Source organism: Macrobrachium nipponense, chromosome 33 (assembly GCF_015104395.2).
Source record: "Macrobrachium nipponense isolate FS-2020 chromosome 33, ASM1510439v2, whole genome shotgun sequence".
NCBI lineage: Eukaryota > Metazoa > Arthropoda > Malacostraca > Decapoda > Palaemonidae > Macrobrachium > Macrobrachium nipponense.
In genome coordinates, this window is record NC_087219.1 from 55,704,244 (window position 1) to 55,725,608 (window position 21,365).

A 21,365-nucleotide genomic window follows, 5' to 3' on the forward strand; every position below is an offset into this window, starting at 1 on the left:
CAACTGGACGATTTACTTAAGCAGAAGGAGACGGTTCCTCGTCGCAAGAAAGACGACAGACTTCCGATCAAGAGAACAAGACAGTCTTCTCCACCTGCTCCTCTTTCGTCCCCGTCTCCTGGTATTTTGCCCTCTAGACTTCGCTCTGCTCCCCAGTGTTCGTCTAGAGGTGGCGGTAGACGTCATGAAAGAGAGAGGTCTCATCACGCTCCCCTCTCTTCTCGTCGAGAAGACGCTCGGCATTCCGACTTCGACGTTTCTGCTGGCGACGATGTTCCTGTCGGACGAACTTCAGTACGTTCTGCTCCTCTTCGACATGCTCGTGTCGACGCTCAACGGGACGCTCGTCAGGTGGCAGGCCCTGTTTCTTCGCGGGACGTTCGTAGGGACGCTTCGCTGGACGTTAGGAGAGACGCTTCTTTTGACGCTTCGTTGGACGCTCGGTTGGGCGCTGATTTGGACGCTTCGTTGGACGCTCGGAAGGACGCTAGGTTGGACGCTCCGATGGACGCTAGTAAACATAGTCGTAAGAGCACTTTGGACGCAAATGTGGAAGTTCGCTATCACTCGGACGCTGTTCCCGAGGTTTTTGCTGACGCTTCACATCTTCCTACATCTTCACGTTCTCCTCAAGTGGTGATTTCTGACCCTGTGACTGTTAAGGATTCTGTTAAGGGTCAGCTACCCTCTTCTTCTCGTCATCGTTCTGACATGAGACTTTGAGCTAAAGGACTTTTGCCTCTTCCTTCGAGGTTTCACTCGGGTAAGGAAGAAGGGGAACTAAGCTATTCTTCTGAGGATGATGACGAAGAACAACCTTCGACGTCGGCTTCTTCAGACTACCAAGTATTGGCTCGGCTGCTTCGTGATTCGTTTGGGGATACCTTCCTTCCTTCTGCCCCTCCTTCTCCTCCATCGCAGTTTTCGTCGTCGAAAGCAAGCAAGACACCAGGGTTTGTGAAAATGAAGACGTCGTTGTCTACCAAGAGAGCTTTCCGAAAGGTTAACACCTGGATGGAGTCTAGGAAAGCAAAGGGAAGGACCACTTTCGCCCTGCCTCCGTCTAGACTTAGTGGTAAGGCAGGGATGTGGTATGAAACCGGCGAAGAGTTAGGATTGAAGGTTCCTACGTCAGCGCAAGGAGATTTCGCCAGCGTTGTGGATGCCTCAAGGAGATCTCTTTTAGCCTCGGCTAAAGTGTCGTGGACGACTTCCGAACTTGACCATCTTTTGAAGGGACTTTTTAGGTCCTTGAAAGTCTTTAACTTCTTAGACTGGTGTCTCGGAGTTTTAGACAACCAGTCTCGTAAGCCAGATTCGATCAGCTTGGGGGAGCTGTCCAGTGTATTGTCATGCATGGACAAGGCCGTCAGGGATGGCTCAGAGGAGTTAGCCTCTCATTTTTCAGCAGGCGTGTTGAAGAAAAGATCGCTCTATTGCAACTTTGCGGCTAAGTCTGTCTCTCCCTCACAGAGGACAGAACTTTTGTATGCGCCTTTTTCGAGTCATCTCTTCCCCCAGGCTATGGTGAAGGATCTGGCAGTAAGTCTTCAGGAAAAAGCCACTCAAGACCTTTTGGCTCAGTCGTCGAGACGTCCTGCTGGCCCTTCCACGTCTTCAGGGGTCCAATCGAATAGAAAGCAGAAGCCCTTTCGTGGAGGGACTTCTGCTAGATCGTCACCCCGAGGAAGAAGTCTTCCTAGAGGTAGAGCCCCGGCTAAGTCTAGGGGCAAGAAGTGAGAGATCCTTCCTTCAGTCACCGGTAGGAGCCAGGCTGCAGTTGTTTGGAGAGGCCTGGAGAGAAAGAGAGGCGGACACCTAGTCTGTCAACGTCATAGTGAAGGGGTACAAGATACCTTTCGTTAAGCCACCCCCGCTGACTTCTACTCCCAGGGACTTGTCCCCGTCGTATCCTCGAGAAAAGCGGAAGATACTTTTCGACCTGCTCGAGCAGATGCTCGAGAAGCGAGCAGTGGAACAGGTCTTAGACCTGGCAACGCCAGGATTTTACAACAGATTGTTTCTTGTACCGAAACAATCGGGAGGGTGGCGGCCGGTCTTGGACGTAAGTCGTCTAAACCTCTTTATAGAGAAGCAGAGGTTCAAGATGGAGACACCTCAGTCAGTTCTGGGGGCCTTAAGACCTGGAGATTGGATGGTATCACTCGACCTGCAGGACGCCTACTTTCACGTCCCGATACATCCCCAATCTATGAAGTACCTTCGGTTCGTCCTGAAAGGGAAGGTCTTTCAGTTCAGGGCTCTTTGTTTCGGACTGAGTACGGCCCCATTTGTCTTCACCATCTTAATGAAGAACGTGGCGAGGTGGCTCCATCTTTCCAACATCAGGATCTCGCTCTATCTGGACGACTGGCTCATACGAGCCTCTTCGCAGACCCGGTGCCTGAAGGACCTGCAAACGACTCTGTCTTTAGCTGCGTCCCTGGGACTTCTGGTGAACTTCGAAAAGTCACATCTGACCCCAACACAGTCCATCGTGTATCTGGGGATTCAGATGGATTCAGTGGCTTTTCGGGCTTTTCCGTCCCAGGAACGTCAGCAACAAGGCATAGAAAAAGTGTCAACCTTTCTAGGGAAGGATTCATGCTCGGTGAGGGAATGGATGAGTCTGCTGGGGACCATTTCCTCGCTGGAGAAGTTTGTTTCCCTGGGGAGGCTACACCTCCGACCTCTTCAGTTCTTCCTGTCGGACAACTGGACAGACAAGGACAACTTCGACATGATGTTAACCGTCTCAGAAGAGGTAAAGAGCCATCTAAGATGGTGGCTCGATCCGTGGAAGCTGTCAGAGGGCATATCCCTCAAGCTTCGGAACCCCGACCTAGTGTTGTTCTCCGACGCGTCATCCACGGGGTGGGGAGCAACACTAGGGGGGGAGGAAGTGTCAGGCACCTGGAGAGGGGAAACAGGTAGGCCTGGCATATCAACTTCAAAGAGCTGGCAGCTGTTCAGTTAGCGCTCCAGTTCTTTCAGAACAAAGTCTCCCGTCGAGTAGTCCAAGTCAACTCGGACAACACCACAGCCCTGGCATACTTGAAGAAACAAGGAGGAACACACTCTCGCTCCCTGTTCGCTGTAGCGAAAGAGATTCTGCTTTGGGCGAAGGCGAGAGAAATCACGATCTTGACAAGGTTCATTGCCGGAGTCGAGAACGTCCGTGCGGATCTCCTCAGTCGACAAGGACAGTTGCTGCCGACAGAGTGGACCCTCAATCAGAACGTATGCCAGGAGCTGTGGGGTCTTTGGGGATGTCCTTTGGTGGACATTTTTGCAACATCAAGAACGGCGAGACTCCCTCTTTACTGCTCCCCGGTTCTCGATCCGGGGGCAGTAGCAGTAGACGCCCTTTTATGGGATTGGATGGGCCTAGATCTCTACGCTTTTCCCCCCTTCAAGATTCTGGTGGAAGTGATGAGAAAGTTCGCAGCTTCGGAGGGGACGAGGTTGACGTTAATCGCCCCCTTTTGGCCTGCAGCGAACTGGTTCACAGAGGTGATGTCCTACCTGGTGGATTTTCCGAGATCTCTTCCGTTAAGGAGAGATCTACTCAAACAGCCCCACTTCGAGAGTACCACAAAAACCTCTCCGCCCTCTGAGTATGACTGCGTTCAGACTATCCAAAAGTTTGGACCCAGAGCGAGAGGTTTTTCGAAACCTGTGGCTAAAGCTATGCCACCGCGAGGAGACCTTCATCAATCGCGGTTTACCAATCGAAGTGGGCAGCTTTTAGAAGCTGGTGTAGGAAGAAAGGAGTTTCCTCTACCACGACCTCTGTGAGCCAGATCGCCGACTTCCTACTTTATCTTAGACAAGATCTGAAGCTTGCAGTGTCAACCATTAAAGGCTACAGAAGTGTCTTATCTGTAGTTTTTCGCCATAGAGGTCTTGACCTCGCTAATAACAAGGATCTCCATGATCTATTGAGATCTTTCGAGACCACCAAGGTGCCGCTACCAAAGTTACCTTTGTGGAACGTGGATGTGGTCCTCAAGTTTTTAATGTCAAGTCGCTTTGAACCTCTTTACTCTACATCTTTGTGAGATTTGACGAAGAAAACTGTATTCCTAACTGCTCTGGCGACGGCGAAGAGAGTTAGCGAAATACACGCTATTAGTAAACACGTCGGCTTCAAAGGGCATATTGCGGTCTGCTCTTTGGGTATGTCTTTTCTGGCTAAGAACGAAAACCCTTCCAATCCTTGGCCTAAAACGTTCGAGATCAAGGGTATGGCAGAGATCATTGGTCAAGAGCCAGAAAGAGTCCTGTGTCCTGTTAGGGCTCTTAGAGAATATCTTCGTAGAACAAAGGATTGTAGAGGTTCTGCGGAGAACTTATGGTGTTCGGGGTCAAGAGACCAAATATGCCATGTCCAAGAATGCACTGGCATTCTTCTTAAGAAACACCATAAGGAGGAGCACTCTTCTTGCAAAGACAGTGACTTTAGGCTGTTAAAAGTTAACGCGCATGAAGTAAGGGCTATTTCGACCTCGATAGCCTTTCAGAAAAATATGGCCCTTAAAGACATTTTAAGTGCCACTTTTTGGAGGAGTAACTCAGTGTTCGCCTCGCACTACCTACGGGAGGTGAGAACAACATATGAAAACTGTTACTCTCTTGGACCATACGTCGCCGCAGACACTATTTTGGGGGCAGGAGGTAGCGCTCATCCTTTCCCATAGAAAAGGGTAGGTGAGTTTTTAATATTTGTAATGTTTATGGTTGTAGGGTCGGCCGCCGAATGCGGTCGTCCCTTCTTTTAGCCTTTGGTATATGGGAGTATTTTGTTAGGCTAACTTAGGTGGTGGTTTTGCCTCGTTGCCCTCAGAAGTATGGTCATGGTCTAGTCACATTGTGGTCCCGTCCCCGTTGACAGATCATCTAGAGCGCACCAACTACACAGGTCACTACCTTGTTGGTAAACTTACTCAGTGACAAGCAGAAGCAGGCTGGGTGACAGTAATCACGAAGTCAGCTATGCTAAACAGGTAAGGAACCAAGATGTCAATCATCTACATTTATATGTTTCCTAAAATCCTTTTCTGTCTCTCCCACCGCCAAAGGTGGGATTCAGCTACATATATATCTGACAGGTAAGTTTCATGAACAAAATATTGTTAAGATACAATAAAGTTTGTTCATACTTACCTGGCAGATATATATATTTTAAGTACCCACCCACCTCCCCTCAGGAGACAGTGGAGATAGAAATCTGATAGAAAATGGGAATGGTTCCTGATACCCACCTCCCAGCGGCGGGAATGGGTACTAACCACCCTACTCCCACTACGTGTGTCGTAAGTTTTTAGAAATTCTGTCGGACTTCAGAGAATACAGCTATATATATATCTGCCAGGTAAGTATGAACAAACTTTATTGTATCTTAACAATATCATTTCTAATTCTCTCTTCTGATTTTGAAAAGTGGATTGCAAGTTAGCTCATTATTGATGTAAAGTGCGAGGGTAGAGTTATAATTTTATCGGGTATGTACTTGAAGGTTACTAATGTAAATTTAAAATATTACATGATTGCATTAGTTTTGTGTAATCTTTCATGTAGTATTAAGAAAAAAAATTTTTCTTTTGAAAATCTTTTGGAAATTTAACATGGAAAGCAATTATTGTATACATTCATGGTTTTTTTTTTTTTTGGTTTATTGGGGAAAGAACCATTTATAAGTTGTAGGTGTCATCAGTTCCATTAGTATTTTGTAATCATGCAGCTGTCATAGATTTTGTTTTTTAAAGTGATAGAATTAGTAGCTTTTCACTTCTTACATTCTTATACAATATTGTTTAACCATTATACAGTTAAAATTAATTTTTACATTTAAAGTATGATAAACTTATATACTTAGAAATTTAAGGATTTCACTTTTTTTTTTTTTTTTTTTTAATTTTTTTTTTTTTTTTTTTTATACATACAGGGTCTAGCGGAGTTATGTATTGTCACAACCTACATAGTGATCCAATAGAGAGGCTTCCAGGTCGGCAGTATTCAACAGTGAATGTGATTGAGGCTTCTAGGAATGCTAGAATTCTGCCTGTTTCATCAAGTCACATGGCTTTGATTGGGGCTGATCTTAAAGATGAAGGTAAGTATCTTTATGGAAGACATCTCCCCCCCCCCCCCCCCCCCCCCCCCCCCCACCCCCCCCCCCCCCCCCCCCCCCCCCCCCCCCCCCCCCCCCCCCCCCCCCCAGTTTTTCATACAGTATTGTGTTATGGTTTTTCTTGTGTTTGCTTTTTCATGCAAAATTTTATATGATTATTTAAAAGTACAAGGTAGTTTATAATTTCTGTTTTGGAAAGTCATTGATCTAAATTGCCATGTTAATGGTGGTAGATTTGTAGGAGACCCCCTGGTTTAGGAGGTCCTTCCCTCAATGATAGATCCTCACTTGCACCTCACACGTCACTTTACGGGGATGAGGACACTTTTACCTTTTTGCTTTCTTACTTGTCTTATGGGTTAGAGGTGTGTATTTCTGGTGATGGAAGTTCACTCTCAACGTGGTTTGGAAGTCACGTAAAGCCGTTGGTCCCGTTGCTGAATAACATTGGTTCCATGCAACGCAAAAGCACCATACAAACAAACAAACAAAAGAAACATCAAGTGCTTGACCTGCCTTTCTTAGATCTTTGGCTGTTACATAACCTAAGTATTGTGACCTTCCATAATCTTAGATGCAAGTTCCCATGCTTTAGGATAAATGTAACCACATCCCCTTTTATGAAATTTGTATTGGTAAACCTTGTATCAGGTACACTAATTAGACAGCATAAATTACTTGCTAGATTATCAAGGAAATGCCCGCTTTATTTAAACTCCTCCTTAGTTAATGTTATCTTGCTGTCATCAGGCTCTATTCTCTATTGCTTTTTGTTATTTAATCTCCTTTTTGACTGTTATCTTGCTTTCATATCCATCAGTATTGTTTTCTGTAACCACCTTTTACCGTGTTAATTTGCTTCCTGAATGTTAGATTGCATGAAGGGATTATTATATCTTTTTGAAATTAAAAACTTTTCAAAGGCTTTTAACCCATTATCAGGCCCTAATTCCAGGATTGTATGTATTAATTATATTTTCTCATTATAAACTTTTACAAGGCTCTTGACCTACTGTAAGGTCCAAATTCCTGGTTTTCATTTAATCGTGATAGTTTATATTTGCTTCGTTACCTCATTTTTTATGCAGTTTACCTTGTTAACATATAATCCTTTAAGAAATGTAAAGTTGTTCTGTTCATTTTCTTTTTTATTTTCCTCTCTGCTGTATACTAGTTTAATTCAGCCTCTAAAAAAGTACTCACTGACTGTGCATGGCAGTTACAAAGAATGCTTGGTATATACAGTGGTCCCCCCGTATTTGCGGGCAATGCGTACCAGACCCCCCCGTGAATAGTTAGAACCTGCGAATGTTTGGAACCCCTATAAAAACACTAAAATCAGCCTATTTTGTTAGTTAAAACTCAAGAAAAACCACTAAAAATTTTCATCCTTGGTTTTTTTAATAGTTTTATCACAAAAAGTTCATTTCATGATGAAATTTATCAAAAAAAACCAGGAATTTGTGGATATTTCTCATAGAAAAATACCGCGAATGCGCGAATTTTCCGCGAATAATGCGGGGAAAAGTTCCCGAGAGAAATCCGCGAATGTGAGAGTCTACGAATCCGGAGAACGCGAATACGGGGGATCCACTGTAGTGTCTTATTGTGTGTAAACTATTTCAAGATGTACAGTCGCTGTAGAAAGTTCTGGCACATTTTTCAGTACATTTCAGACAAGTTTATAAAACAGTAACTGGCAACTTTTTTTTAAGTCATACCTCACATCCTCTGACACAGACTGTTAGCAGGTCATATATAGCTTACTAGAAGAGAAAGTAGAATAAGAAGAAATAATGAGCGTATTGTGTATCTAACTTTCTTTATAAAAGTTTTTTCTTATTGATTTTAGCAGATGTGAGTATTACTCATAAGATTCTGAGTGTTTTGCCATCATTGTATGTATTTATTTGCTCAACATTGTTGTGGCTAGCTACAACATATTAGATAAGTGAAATAATATTGAATATAAAATGAATAAATATATTTATCCGTACTCAACAATATATGTAGGTATTATAATCTGTACAACATTTTTCACATAGTTCTATACGATTCTTATAAAAAACATGTATATAAAGAAGTAGATAAGTTAACAAATGAATGAAATGCATAGTCAGACATTTAGTACAACTATAAATATAGAAAAATTAAAGGCTCTCTCTCTCTCTCTCTCTCTCTCTCTCTCTCTCTCTCTCTCTCTCTCTCTCTCTCTCTCTCTCTCTCTCTCTCTCTCTTTTTCAATTGTCAGTTAGCATACCTAATCTTTTGAACATTGAACCCACTACCTTTTCACATATGTTTATTTCTTCCTGTTCAGGTCTTTTTTTAAAGTGATTCCCAGACTGACTAGGCATGTCTTATTAAGTGGTTATTACTTGCATCCCATTTATTAGTTATATTAAAACCCCAAAGATTTTCAATGGCCATTCAGTTCTGATTATGAATGGATGTTCTCTGAACCCTTCTTTTATAATTTTGGTACTTTTATGGACAGAAGTTTTGTCCAAGACTACATATATCAGTTCTGGCTCGGGGATTAGCAGGGCTATCACTTATGGTGCCAAAATTTGTTCTAGAATGCAAATATATTGGGACCTGTATATTCTTGCATCTATTTCTGTAATTTCCCCTGGACCACTGGCAGCCATCCATCACCATTGGGCTCCTGCAGTAATTCTTCTGGTCTCCTGTGGTAGTTAAGATGACAAAGACGAAAATGAGCATAGATCATAGGTCTATTCCTTATCTGTATATACAAAAGTATTCATAGAATTATTTACATTTGACATCTGTGTGATGCAGAGGTGGGTCATTATCAAAAAAAAGATGTACTAGAATAAACAAAATATTCATGAAATATGCACAGAATAAAATAGCTTCATAACAAATCAAAGCATTGATACATATAATACTACAGTAGTATACCTATACTGACACGTATCTCAAATTCATATGATAGTTCTTTAGCCTTATAAAGATCAAATTCATACTATATACCTATGATAATATAGGGATGTCTTATAGTAGGCATATAAAAGAAGTACTGTAATGATCCGTTTTTTTTATAATCATTAATATGTTCAATTTTTATGATCAACATTATGACAACAAAGATTTCATTCTTATGAAATGAAGCAGTATGATTGATTGATATACCAGACATGCAATAAAAAACAAGCTAATTTGATCTTGAGTCACACATTTTTACAGGGAATGTTAGGCCTATCATTTACCCTTATAACCCTTTCTTTATGTGATTTAATTAAAGGTTACTGTGTTTTTCTGACAAATCAACAATGAAAGCTACTGTGAGCATTAGTAGAGAATGTTTTTCATCACAGAAGATTACCTTATTGTAAACTTCATCAGTCATTGGATAATACTGCAAAGCAAATGCAAGCCTGTCCTTTAGTTGATGATGGGTAAGAAGAGCTTTCGTGGACTGTGATATTATATTTCAGCCTCATGCAATCTGTCCTGGATTATGTGAATGACTCCAACTTTAATCTCTGTCTCCTCCCTTATTGCTGGAGTAGGAGTTCTATGGACCATATCTGTGATCAGCTGATCTTGATCAGTAGAAGAGTTGTGTGGTGCTGTCATCCACTCTGTGAAAAATCTTGACATTTTCCTTTTCCCTTTGGTGTTATATCAATCTATATTCAGGCCTTTTGCTCACACCAAACTGCCTTGAAATTTTTCTTGGAGAAACATTGGTCTTGTATGAATTTACAGTCGATTTTCTGAGAGAGATGGAAAAGTGTGTGGGGGTATGTTAAATGGTGTTTGTTCCTACACGATATACAAACCCTCGGTCCTTTACATAAGGAATTACTTTTGGCGTAGCTGGAATTACAGCCTCTAAATTCTTGAACAAGGTGGTTAGGCGGTAACCACCGTGTGGCAGGCAGGTAGGCTAGCATGCCCGGATGTAAACACTCCACTTTGTTTTCGGCCATCTTCTGATGAAGACGTGTGTTTGTGAGCTCTTGCTGACTGGTCGTTGATCATTTTTCCCGGTGGGATCTTTCCGGTTTATTTTTGTTTTTTAAATAAATATGTACCATATACAGTGTTTGATATTAATATTAAATTCAATTAATATACAAACCCACTTTTTGTGATAGCCTTTCTAGCTGCCTTTCTACTTTGTGTTAAGAGTCAGCGGCAAAGGTATACCAACATATTATTTACATTCTTTCACCCTTTAACGTGAGGACGAGATATGTTTTTAACGTGAGGACGAGATATGTTTTTAACGTGAGGACGAGATATGTTTTTAATGTGAGGACGAGACATGTATTTAACGTGAGTGATATTGATCCTGTAGTGAGACGTGTATTCATCCGAAAATTACTCTTATGCTTAGGAATTACTGAGGGGAACTTTAGAGGTTTGTCCTTGTTTTGTTTTTATGGTAATTTCTCTTCTCCTTCATCCTTTCACTTACTATCGGACGAAGGTAGAAGAGGGGGTGTGTGGTGTTGGTGTTTGGGGGATCTCCTCTCACTTCGGAGGGCGGTGGCCTTGGATGCGAGAGGAGTATCCTTATTACTTTAATCATCTTTTCTCTATTTTACAGACTAACAGTGGTGATTGTGTTTACAGTATTATTGGTTGGATAGCTCTTCTTATTGGTTATCCTAACCTTGGAATTGTACCTGTGACTTGTAGCATGTTGTGATACCGACCCTCCCCTGTGATGTTTGTTTATTCCTGATGGTAGAAGTCTGGCAGAATTTGGAGGAATCGAAGAGGAAGAGAGCTCGTCAAGTGTTGTCATCCTTCTCTTCGAGATCATCATATTTTCAAGCCTCCACCCCTTCGACATCTAAGGCTCTTTGCCGTAGAAGAGAAGGTGGTCACCCCCGCAAGAAGTCATACACGGGACTTCTAAGGGTTTGTCTTGCTCTGGTGAGACAGGTGGGTCTTCCACTGGTCCTTTCGTTCCTCTGGGAACGGGGGCCATCTCTCCTTCCTCAGGGAAGAAGAAGACGGGGACCATGGAGGTACCAGCCACCGCTGGTACCTCCTCTCCCAGCTCCAGAGGTTCCACCTCTGGACCGGGAACCGTCACCGAATGTACGGTCACCTACGGGTCCGTGCAGCCAAGGTCCAGACTGCTTAGTACGCTCACCATCAGGACCCAGGCACAGAGCGGAAGGATGGTAAGAGTCACTCAGGTGACTCTCGACAGCCGGCAATCACTTGCGCAGCAATCGTCCAGTACCCAGGGTTGACGTGATGTTCCCGCCGGACTGTCCATTGACCAGTGGAGGCTGCCCATCTAGTCCTCTTGAGGGGTTTCGGCCTTGACAAGGACTTGGAGAGTCAGAGGACAGTATCGACTGTCTCCTGTCAGGTGGCACGCTCAGCCCCACCCAGACGACGATCACGTTCGCGCGACCGACCAGTCTCGGTGGTGGCAGACGCTTCGCCTGCCATGCGAGAGTTTCGTAACCCTTCTCGAGGAAGCGTTCTCTCCACTGCTGCTTCGTCAGGTCCTCCTTCCCAGGTCACGCTGGGGCCTGCTGCTTTGGCAGCCGCCACAGCCCCTTCCTGGATGGGAGAACCTTCTGCCATCCTGAGGAGGTTGGCGAAGAAGATGAGGAAGGTGTCGTCATCGTCGTCTTCTGCTGCCTCTTCCCCTTCGACTTCCAAGGCCCCTCGACCGAGGAAGAAAGGTGGCCTCGCCCCCCCCCCCTAAGAAGTCTCGCACAGGGACTTCTAAGGGTCTGTCTCGCTCCGGTGAGACAGGTGGGTCTTCCGCTGGTCCTCCCGTTCCCTTGGGAACGGGGCCCGTCTCTCCTTCCTCAGGGAAGAAGACTGGGACCGTGCGAACGTCACCGAGTGTACGGTCACCTATGGGTGACTGTGCAGGCCAAAGTCCAGACTGCTGTGTATGCTCACCGTCAGGACCCAGGCACAGAGCGGAAGGATGGTAAGAGTCACTCAGATGGCTTGCCAGACTGGCGATCGCTTGCGCAGTGATCATCCGGTACCCAGGGTTGACGTGACGTTCCCACCAGACCTGGTACCGTGGCGGGTCGAGAGGACGGTGCTCGCTCTCACCGCGTTAGTGGACACTACCAGTCAACCAACTGTCGCTCCCACTGGGACCGGACGGCTCACACGACTGGTAGCAGCTCCCCTGATGGACAAGACCGATGCTACCTTCCTCGGTCCAGCACTTCTCTGCAAGGAGACCGCTGGTCCAGACCTGCAGCTCAATCGCCACCCCGGGTTGGCGATCGCCTGCAGTCCTCCCAGCCTACCGGTTCTGCTGGTAGGTAGGGTAGGAGCGCTTGTAGCAGCTCCCCTGACGCACGAGACCGACGCTACCATCCTCGGTCCAGCGCTTCTCCGCAAGGAGAGGAGACTGCTGGTCCAGACCTGCAGCTCAATCACTGTCGCGGGTTGGCGATCACCTGCAGTCCTCCCAGCCCAATGGTTCTGCTAGTAGGCAGGGTAGGAGCATCAGGTCTCCCTCACCTGTCCTTTCAACCTCCTCGGGCTACACCAGGAGGAACGAGGCGAACAGGAGTGACCGTGATGAATGCGCTTCTTACGGGTCTTGGAACCGAACAGATCATACGCTCAAGTGGTTGGAGGAGATCATGGGGGCTGGCTAGGACGATGACGCTTTCCTAGACTCACGGAGTGACCATCACTGCTGTTCACATGACGGTCCCACTGTTCGGGATGCAGAGACCGGTGTGGGCTCCCCTTTCGGTCCTCTTGAGAGGTTTCGGCCTCGATGTGGACTGGGACTATGCTTTTGGTTCAATCCTAGGATCTTATCGAGCATAAGTCAGTCCATTCAGGATGGATAGCACCGAGAGTTTGAATGCCTCTCCAGTGCTACTGTTTTGGGAACATCCAGTTTGGCTTGAACTAGTCGTCTTTGGTATCCTGTTATCACTGTAGAAGTCTTCCTTCAGGAAAACTTCACCTTCGCTCTCTTCATTAGAGAATGAAGGAGGTCTGCCTCCAGTCCTTATTCTTGTTCCTCGAATGGAAGAGAATTTAGGTTGGAGGTTGATGTACAGGAACCTACAAATATACTGCGTATATTTCTCTCGCGACATGCTTCTGTTATCAGTTGAATTGTCCGAGTAGTAGGCACATAACTGTAGTTAACTCTATGGGTATGTGAATTAGACGAATAATATCTTCTATTAATTGAACTACAATACGGGACTACCTTGCAAGCCTCCCAAGAGTTACCGGTTTCGATTTTGAGATACTAGTGGTATTGTTTACAACAACACCACAGCGTTTGCATTCACCAAATAGGACAGTTTTCTTCCCTCCCATTTTGGTTAAAATGCAAATGCTTGAGCGTATTTTTCTTGTGCTCGATGGTTCTAGCGGAACACATTCCTTCATGGAATGGATTACCTGGCAACTAAGGATGAAAAGTTAGTGAGAACTAGCGGTGTGCGGCGCTGCCTGCCTGCCTGCCTGCCTGCCTGCCTGCCTGCCTGCCTGCCTGCTGCCTCAGCCAGTATGCCTGGCTCTCCAAGATAGTTCGGTCAGGCATTGTCTCTTCTCTGCGATGAGTGACCACTGAATCGAATATCTGCCCAGCAATCACAGACTTAGGTCTCTGGTTGACTGGAATTCTCGCATACGTGTATGACCATCTCTCCTGTATCGCCTTTGCCGTTGCGAGAATTTTCAGACTGAGATATCTCACTAGACTCGTTATCATCTTTCTGTTTACCTCCCGGTAACAGAAGTCTGTAGCCTAGTCTTCTGCTTCATCACACCTGCTGCTGCGATGACACAGAATGATTTCTTCAGACATTCTGAGTTTGTCTTCTAAATACATCTTGTAATTCATAGGTGTACAATTATCTTTGTTCACCCCAAATTGTAGACGAATAACAGAAGACTTTGCCTGTTCCCTGCCCTGCCAGCTCTGCTTCCAAAGTAAATAGAAATGTCTTCCCTGATCCAGCCCATGAGAAGCAGTTTTCCAGGCAGTACAATCCCTGTGCTTTCATTACTGAAAGATATTCCGCTTTCATTGTAAACTCCGACTTCTCACCGAACAGCAATGAAATAGCGGTTTAGCGTTTTCAGTCCTCTGTAAAACAACAGGGATTAAAGCCGTCTTCACTGGTTGGTGTCATCGACGGGACTTTTTCTATGTTCAGAATCTTGAGAGTTAACTTCTCTCGATTCAGCTGTGAAGATGTAGGTCCGCATTCACCTTAGTCACTGGCATATGGTATTGTTTCTCCTTAGTTGAGATTCAACTACTATGAGAACTTCTGTCTTTCCATCAGGAACCTCGGTCTCTAGAAGGCAATTGACTATCGTCTGATGGGCGCATGCCTTGAGAGAATCTTCATCTCATCTCCCAACGATTTGTATGGTTTCTCGTCATAACCCTTCAAAAGGCGAGTGTCATGTGACTACGTCTCGGATGCATGACTGCTCGCCTCACACTGAACGCAGTCAGTCGGCAGCTGTTGAAGAGTCCGAGATTGTCATGAGCTACACTGTGGACTTTGTATTGGTTGATCCAGATCAGTCATTACTTTGTCCTATGGGCATGTTGCTGTACCCATAAGGATCGACACCCACCATGGAGTGTCGGTGTCTTTATCCGCCACGGACTGCCATTGCAGAAGTGTCCGATGACACGTCTTTCTCCGAGTATTATGAGACTATGAGAGACTTCTCTGCATTTGGATAGTCCAGTGGAAGAATATGTCAGACAGGAAGATGGATAAGGTCTCATTGCGACCATATTTATCTTTCCCTTCAGGGCTGCCCACAGGTCCTTGGAACCTCATTTCCTTGGACCGGTGGTGGATGCTTGCAGGTTATGTTTGCTTACCCAGCTCCTTCAAGAGGACATGTTGCATCTTGCCTATGGTGTAAAGTTCTAGAGGTAAGAAAGATGCGAGAGTGACTGGCCTCTCCACCTTCCCTACCTCGTCCTTCCACTCTTCCTTCGGGTTGAGCATAGGATCGAACTTAGACTGGCTGGTCGGGCGATTGATGCGGTAAGCTTACACATAGAGCATCCTTTTTGTTTCTTATCAGAATCATAGAAGGAATCCTGCTCCTTCATCTAGCAAGGGGAGGGAGGAGACTGGCAATAATGCAAACCCTTCCCAGAACTTTGCATTAATGCCTCCGACTCTAAATATTCTTCACAGCCCATTTTCGGATGAGTTACGATTCCTCACTCATTCTGAAATGGCCCAGAAGTCTAACTTTTGATCATGCAGCTCCTATACTCTGATCAAGTTGTCAGAGGCAGGGCACTCCTCACTCTTATGACCAGGAGGAGTAGCCTAGGTGTGTAGAACTCCAGTCAGTTCTAGAGGCTGACTCATATTCCTCCCACCAATCAGTGAGTCTTCCTTATGTAAAGGACTGAGGGTTTGTATATCGTTTAGGAACAAATCACAGTTTTTGGAAGTAAATTGTATTTTTCCTAACCATACAAACCAGAGGTCCTTTACATACATGCCCACCTCATTCCACCCCTCAATCTGAACCTGGGCCGAAAGGCAAAGCGGAGTGTTTACATCCGGGCAGGCTAGCCTACCCGCCTGCCACACGGTAGTTACTGCCTAACCACCTTGGTCAAGAATTTAACGGCCTTAATTCCAGCTACGCCGAAAGTAATTCCTTATGTAAAGGACCTCAGATTTGGATAGTTAGAAAAAATACAATTCACCTCCAGAAATTGTGATGTTACCCCGACCCACATGATAAGTGATGTCATTACGAATGATGAAACTCAATTGTGGAGGAAATATTATTATTATTATTTTTTTTTTTAGATTGCAACACATGTTTTTGTACATGAACTTCCCTGCCAGATATATACATAGCTTACAACTCTGACGTCACGACAGAAAATTCAAAACTCGCTGCACACGCTACAGGTAGGTCAGGTGATCTACCTTACCCGCCGCTGGGTGGCAGGTGTAAGAACCAATCCCCCTTTCCAGCCAGATTTTTCTCTGTCGCCGGCTTAACAGCACCTGTTGTTAAGTCCTCTCGATAGTGGATTTATTCTCGTCGCCGGCGATTCTTGGATTGACTAATTTGGTGATGTACCCTTTGTTCATTGGCTTGGCATACGCTATTTTGGATGGTTTTTTGGATTGTTCTTTGCTTTTTTCTCATAATGGCTGATTCGGAACTTAAGAAATCTTCTATGTTTAGAGTATGTTCGAAGAGTGAATGTAAGGTGAGGCTTCCTAAAGCGTCTGTAGACCCTCACAGTGTGTGTATGAACTGTAGAGGGAATGAATGTTCTTTCGTTAACCCTTGTGAAGAGTGTGAAAGGTTGGATGAGGACGGATGGAAGTCTCTTTCTTCCTACTTAAGGAAGTTAGAGAAGGATAGAGCGCGTAAGGCTTCTTCCAGGAGTTCAAGTAGGTCTCATGTTAGCGAACTTGATGTTGAGAACCCGATAGTAGACGTAGTTCCTTCTCCTGTTTCAGCCCCTGCTCCCTGCTTTGAACCCGAAGATTCGTGTTCGGAGAACGCAGTAAGGAGTAATGAGAGCAAAGTACGCTCTTATAAAGTGCTCTTATAAAGGTAAGAGTGACAGTGCAAGTGATAAGTGCAGTGCCCCTAGTGCAGTGGAGGGTGCGTCTGACCGGCTCACTAACGCTTCTAGGCCTAGACTCTTCCAGACTCCCACAGACCCAGTGGAAGAGGAAGTCGAAAGCCGCAGGAAGGTTAGGGAGAACCCCCACCGGTCAGGCGTCCCCTCGGCAGATCCTGTTGCTCGTTCCCAGGCTGCCTTGGATAGAGCCAAGAAGGAAGTGTTAAGACAGTGCTTCTCGTCTTCTTCGTCTCCTTCTCCTAAGCGTAGATGGAGCGCTTCGGAGTCGTCTCGCCCTCTCAAGAGAGCTTGGAAGGAACCTTGCGCCCTTCCTTCCAGCCCAGAATCCTTCTCAGAAGAACCAGAGATCGAGCGTAAGAGAACCAGGAGATCTCAAGGATCCTCTTCTTTCCGCGCTCGGGCTTCTACTCCTACCGAAGAGTTTGAGAGATCGCCAGCGCGCATCTTGGCCGGCCTACAGGCGCAGATTTCTGCTTTAGCCAACTCTTTAGCGGGGAGTTCTCACCGTCGGAAGGACATCTCTCTACCGGTGAAGAAGTCGAAGAAGGATTCTGCGGATTTTTCGCCTAATGCAGGAAGAGGGCAAGAGCCTCGCAGCAGAGCCTCTTTCATTAGAGAGAGACTCAGTCGCTCTCCGAGCAGGTGCTCCTCTCACGCCAGCAGACGTAAGGATCTTGACAGGCGTTCTTCTCCGGAACTCCGCTCTCCTAGTTTTAGGGAGGATAGACATCGCTCTCCGAAGGCTTGCTCCTCTTCTTGCAAGCGTCAAGAGTTTGACAAGTACCAGGATTCTCGTTCTGTCCAGGATCGCAGTAGGCGCTCTTCGCCTGGAAGCCGCTCTCCTCTGCACAGGCGCACGGAGACTAGTAGGCGCTTTTCTCCGGATTTTGTTTCTTCGCCTGAGATTCGTTCGCCATCTGTCAGACTCAGAGAAGATAGTAGGCGCAAAGAGCCTAGCAAGAGACAGACTAGACTATCTCCTCCTTGCGAGCGCACTCGATCAGATAGGCGCTCAGTACCTCGCAAACGATTTGCGTCTGACAGACGCTCTTCTTCGGAAGACTTTTCGCCTTGTGACAGGCGCTAAGAGCCTGACAAGTGCTTTGGATCGGACAAGCACCAAGGGCCTGACAAGCGCTTAGAACTTGACAGGCGCCTAGAGCCTAGCAGGAGTAAGGTTCCTGATAGGCGCTCTCCTCATACTAGGAGCCCTTCAGTTGTCTCTGACAAGGATTTTGACAGACGCGCCTCCTCTAGCAGGTGCTCTCTTAGTAGGCGCTCTCCCAGTAGGCGCTCTCCCAACAGGCGCTCTCCCAGTAGGCGCTCTCCCAGTAGGCGCTCTCCCAGCAGGCGCTCTCACAGCAGGCGCTCTCCCAGCAGGCGCTCTCCCAGTAGGCGTTCTCCTGGTAGACGCTCTCCTAGAAAAGCTCTCCTATAGACAGCCGATCTTCCAAACGTCTTTCTTCGGAAGAAGGACATGGTGCTTCCGAGGAAGATCTTCCAAAGGATTCTTCAGGTTCCTGTTACAAGAGATTGACTGAACTCCTCTTACAAGAATTTGGAGTGTCTCTTTCGGCGGTTGCTCCTCCGTCTCCCCCTTCCTTATTTTCAACAGCTAAAACTACGAAGACGTCGTTGGTGGTGAAGATGAAACCTACGGTGTCAATGAAGAAAGCGCTCAAGAGCTTCGACGATTGGTTGGTCTCTAAGGAGGAGAAGGGGAAGACCGTTTTTTCCTTCCCACCTTCCAAGCTTACCGGAAAGATGGGATTCTGGTACGAGTCGGGGGAGCCTTTGGGTTTGACTTTTCCAACTTCTGCAGACTTGAACTTCTCTTCGTTGGTGGATTCCGCGCGTCGTTCGGCACTTAATTCTGCTAAGACGACGTGGGGAATGAGCGAACTCGACCACCTTCTGAAGGGAATGTTCCGGGTTCTGGAAGTGTTTAACTTCCTCGACTGGACCCTAGGAGTCTTGGCTAAGAAGACAAGGGATCAAGACTCTCTATCTCCGAAGGATTTACATTCAGTACTGTCTTGCATGGACAAGGCAGTGAGAGACGGTTCAGGAGAGATAGCTTCGCTTTTCGGGGCAGGAGTGGTTAAGAAGAGGGCAGTTTTCTGCTCCTTTTTAACCAAGGTGGTGTCGCATGCACAGAGATCGTCGTTGTTATACGCTCATCTTTCCCAGCAACTCTTCCCCAAGAAGATCATCAACGGCATTTCCAACGCTCTTTCTGCTTAGGCGACGCAAGATATGTTGGCTCGTTCAGCGAGAATTCCAAAGGCTTCCTTTCAGCCTAAGGCGAAGAAGGAAACGTCGATCAAGCAAGAGCCCTTTCGAGGAGGCACTTCTTCCCGCGCTTCTTCCTCCAGAGGAACAAGACCTCCTAGAAGAGGAAGGACCTTCTCTCGTTCGATGAGAGCGAAGAAGTAGTATGAGTGTCCTCCAGACTGCGGTAGGTGCCAGACTGCTGAGTTTTGCAGACGTCTGGGCACAGAAGGGGGCGGACAACTGGTCCCTCTCTATAATCAAGAAAGGATACCTCATTCCCTTCGTGTCGAGACCACCTTTGACCACCACACCAAGGGAGTTAGTGGCCAGGTACAAAGACCCCCACATGAATCAGGCCCTTGCCCTAGCAGTAGAGCTGATGCTGGAGAAGCAAGCGATAGAGATGGTGCAGGACCCTCATTCCGCGGGTTTCTACAACCGTCTTTTTCTTGTGCCCAAGAACTCAGGAGGATGGAGACCGGTTCTGGACGTAAGCGCCCTGAATGTCTTTGTGAAGAAGAGAAGGTTTACGATGGAGACGACATCCTCAGTATTAGCAGCCCTTCGTCCAGGGGACTGGATGGTGTCACTAGACCTTCAGGACGCTTATTTTCATGTGCCAATCCATCCTTCTTCGCGCAAGTTCCTGAGATTCATGTGGAAAGGGAAAGTGTTCCAGTTCAGGGCTTTGTGCTTCGGCCTCTCCACAGCCCCTCAAGTCTTTACAGGGCTGATGAAGAACGTAGCCCAATGGCTTCATCTCGAAGGAGTGAGGGTGTCCCTTTACTTGGACGATTGGCTGATCAGGGCCAAATCGAAGGAGAAATGTCTGGAGGACCTTCAAATCACTTTGACCTTAGCGAGTTCTCTGGGTTTGCTGATAAACTTTGAGAAATCACAGCTAATCCCCAGCCAAGATCGTATTTATCTGGGGATTCGGATGGTTTCTCAGGCTTTTCGGGCATTTCCATCCCCGGAAAGGATAAACCGTTGTGCAGAGAAGGTTGCAACCTTTCTAGAGAAAGATGTATGCACAGCGAGGGAGTGGATGAGTCTGTTGGGGACACTCTCCTCGCTGGAGCAATTCGTTTCTCTAGGGAGGTTGCACCTCAGACCCCTACAGTTCTTCCTGAATCGGAACTAAAATCGAGGTGCTCAGGACCTAGATTTTGTGTTCAAAATCTCGAATGAGATAAAAGAGGATCTCCGTTGGTGGGCAGACCCCCTTCTTTTCAAGGAAGGCATTTCCTTACGGTTGAAGAAGCCCGACCTAGTATTATTTGCGGAGACATCGGACAAAGGTTGGGGAGCGACTCTAGGATCCAGGCACCTGGATGGGGGAACAGGTGTCCTGGCATATCAACAAAAAAGAACTCATGGCGATTAGGTTAGCCCTCAAGGAGTTCGAACCTCTCGTTCAGAAGTCTTCAGTTCAGATCAACTCGGATAACACCACAGCCCTGGCTTACATTCGGAAACAGGGGGGGACTCACTCATTCTCCCTGTATGAAACAGCAAGAATGCTCCTCTTGTGGTCGGAGGAAAGGGAGATAAGTCTCCTCACCAGGTTCGTACAGGGAGAAAGAAATGTCAGAACAGATCTGCTCAGCAGAAGAAACCAAGTCCTTCCCTCAGAATGGACCCTTCACTCGGACGTATGCCAGGGGCTGTGGAAGATCTGGGGCAGACCTCATCTGGACCTCTTCACAACTGCCAGGAACGCGAGGATAGACCTGTACTGTTCACCGATTTCAGACCCGAAAGCAGTAGCGGTAGATGCGTTCCTGTTGGACTGGAGCAACCTAGACCTTTAATGCGTTTCCCCTTTCAAGATTCTAGGGAGACTCTAAGGAAATTCTCAGCGTCAGAAGGAGCAAGGATGACCTTGATAGCTCCATTCTGGCCCGCCCAGGACTGGTTCACAGAGGTACTGGAATGGTTGGTAGATGTTCCAAGATCCCTGCCACTAAGAGTCGATCTGCTCAAACAGCCCCACTTCGACAGGTTTCACAAGAACCTCCTCGCTCTCAGTCTGACTGGATTCAGACTATCAAGAGTCTGGTCAGAGCTAAGGGGTTTTCGGCAAAGTCTGCAAGAGCAATTGCCAATGCACGTAGACCTTCCACTTCCAGGGTCTACCAGTCGAAGTGGGATGTTTTCTGACGTTGGTGCAGGAATCAGAACGTTTCCTCCTCCAGTACCTCTGTGACCCAGATAGCAGACTTTCTTATTTTCCTGAGGGAAAAATGCGGTTTGGTAGTCTCAACCATTAAGGGCTACAAGAGTATGCTATCTTCTGTGTTCAGACACAGGGGATTAAACATCTCTGAAGATAAGGATCTGCATGAC

At 46.4% G+C, this 21,365-nt stretch overlaps 1 protein-coding gene across 3 annotated transcripts in view; it reads left to right on the plus strand.

Annotated features, from left to right (window-relative positions):
- Nucleotides 1-21,365, plus strand: part of LOC135203214 (nucleolar protein 11-like) — a 151,333-nt gene that overhangs the window by 98,587 nt on the left and 31,381 nt on the right. For all 3 annotated transcript variants that reach the window (XM_064232968.1, XM_064232967.1, XM_064232969.1), the window contains exon 5: nt 5,948-6,115. In XM_064232968.1, coding sequence (XP_064089038.1) covers nt 5,948-6,115 — 168 coding nt within the window. The remainder of the gene's footprint in view (nt 1-5,947; nt 6,116-21,365) is intronic.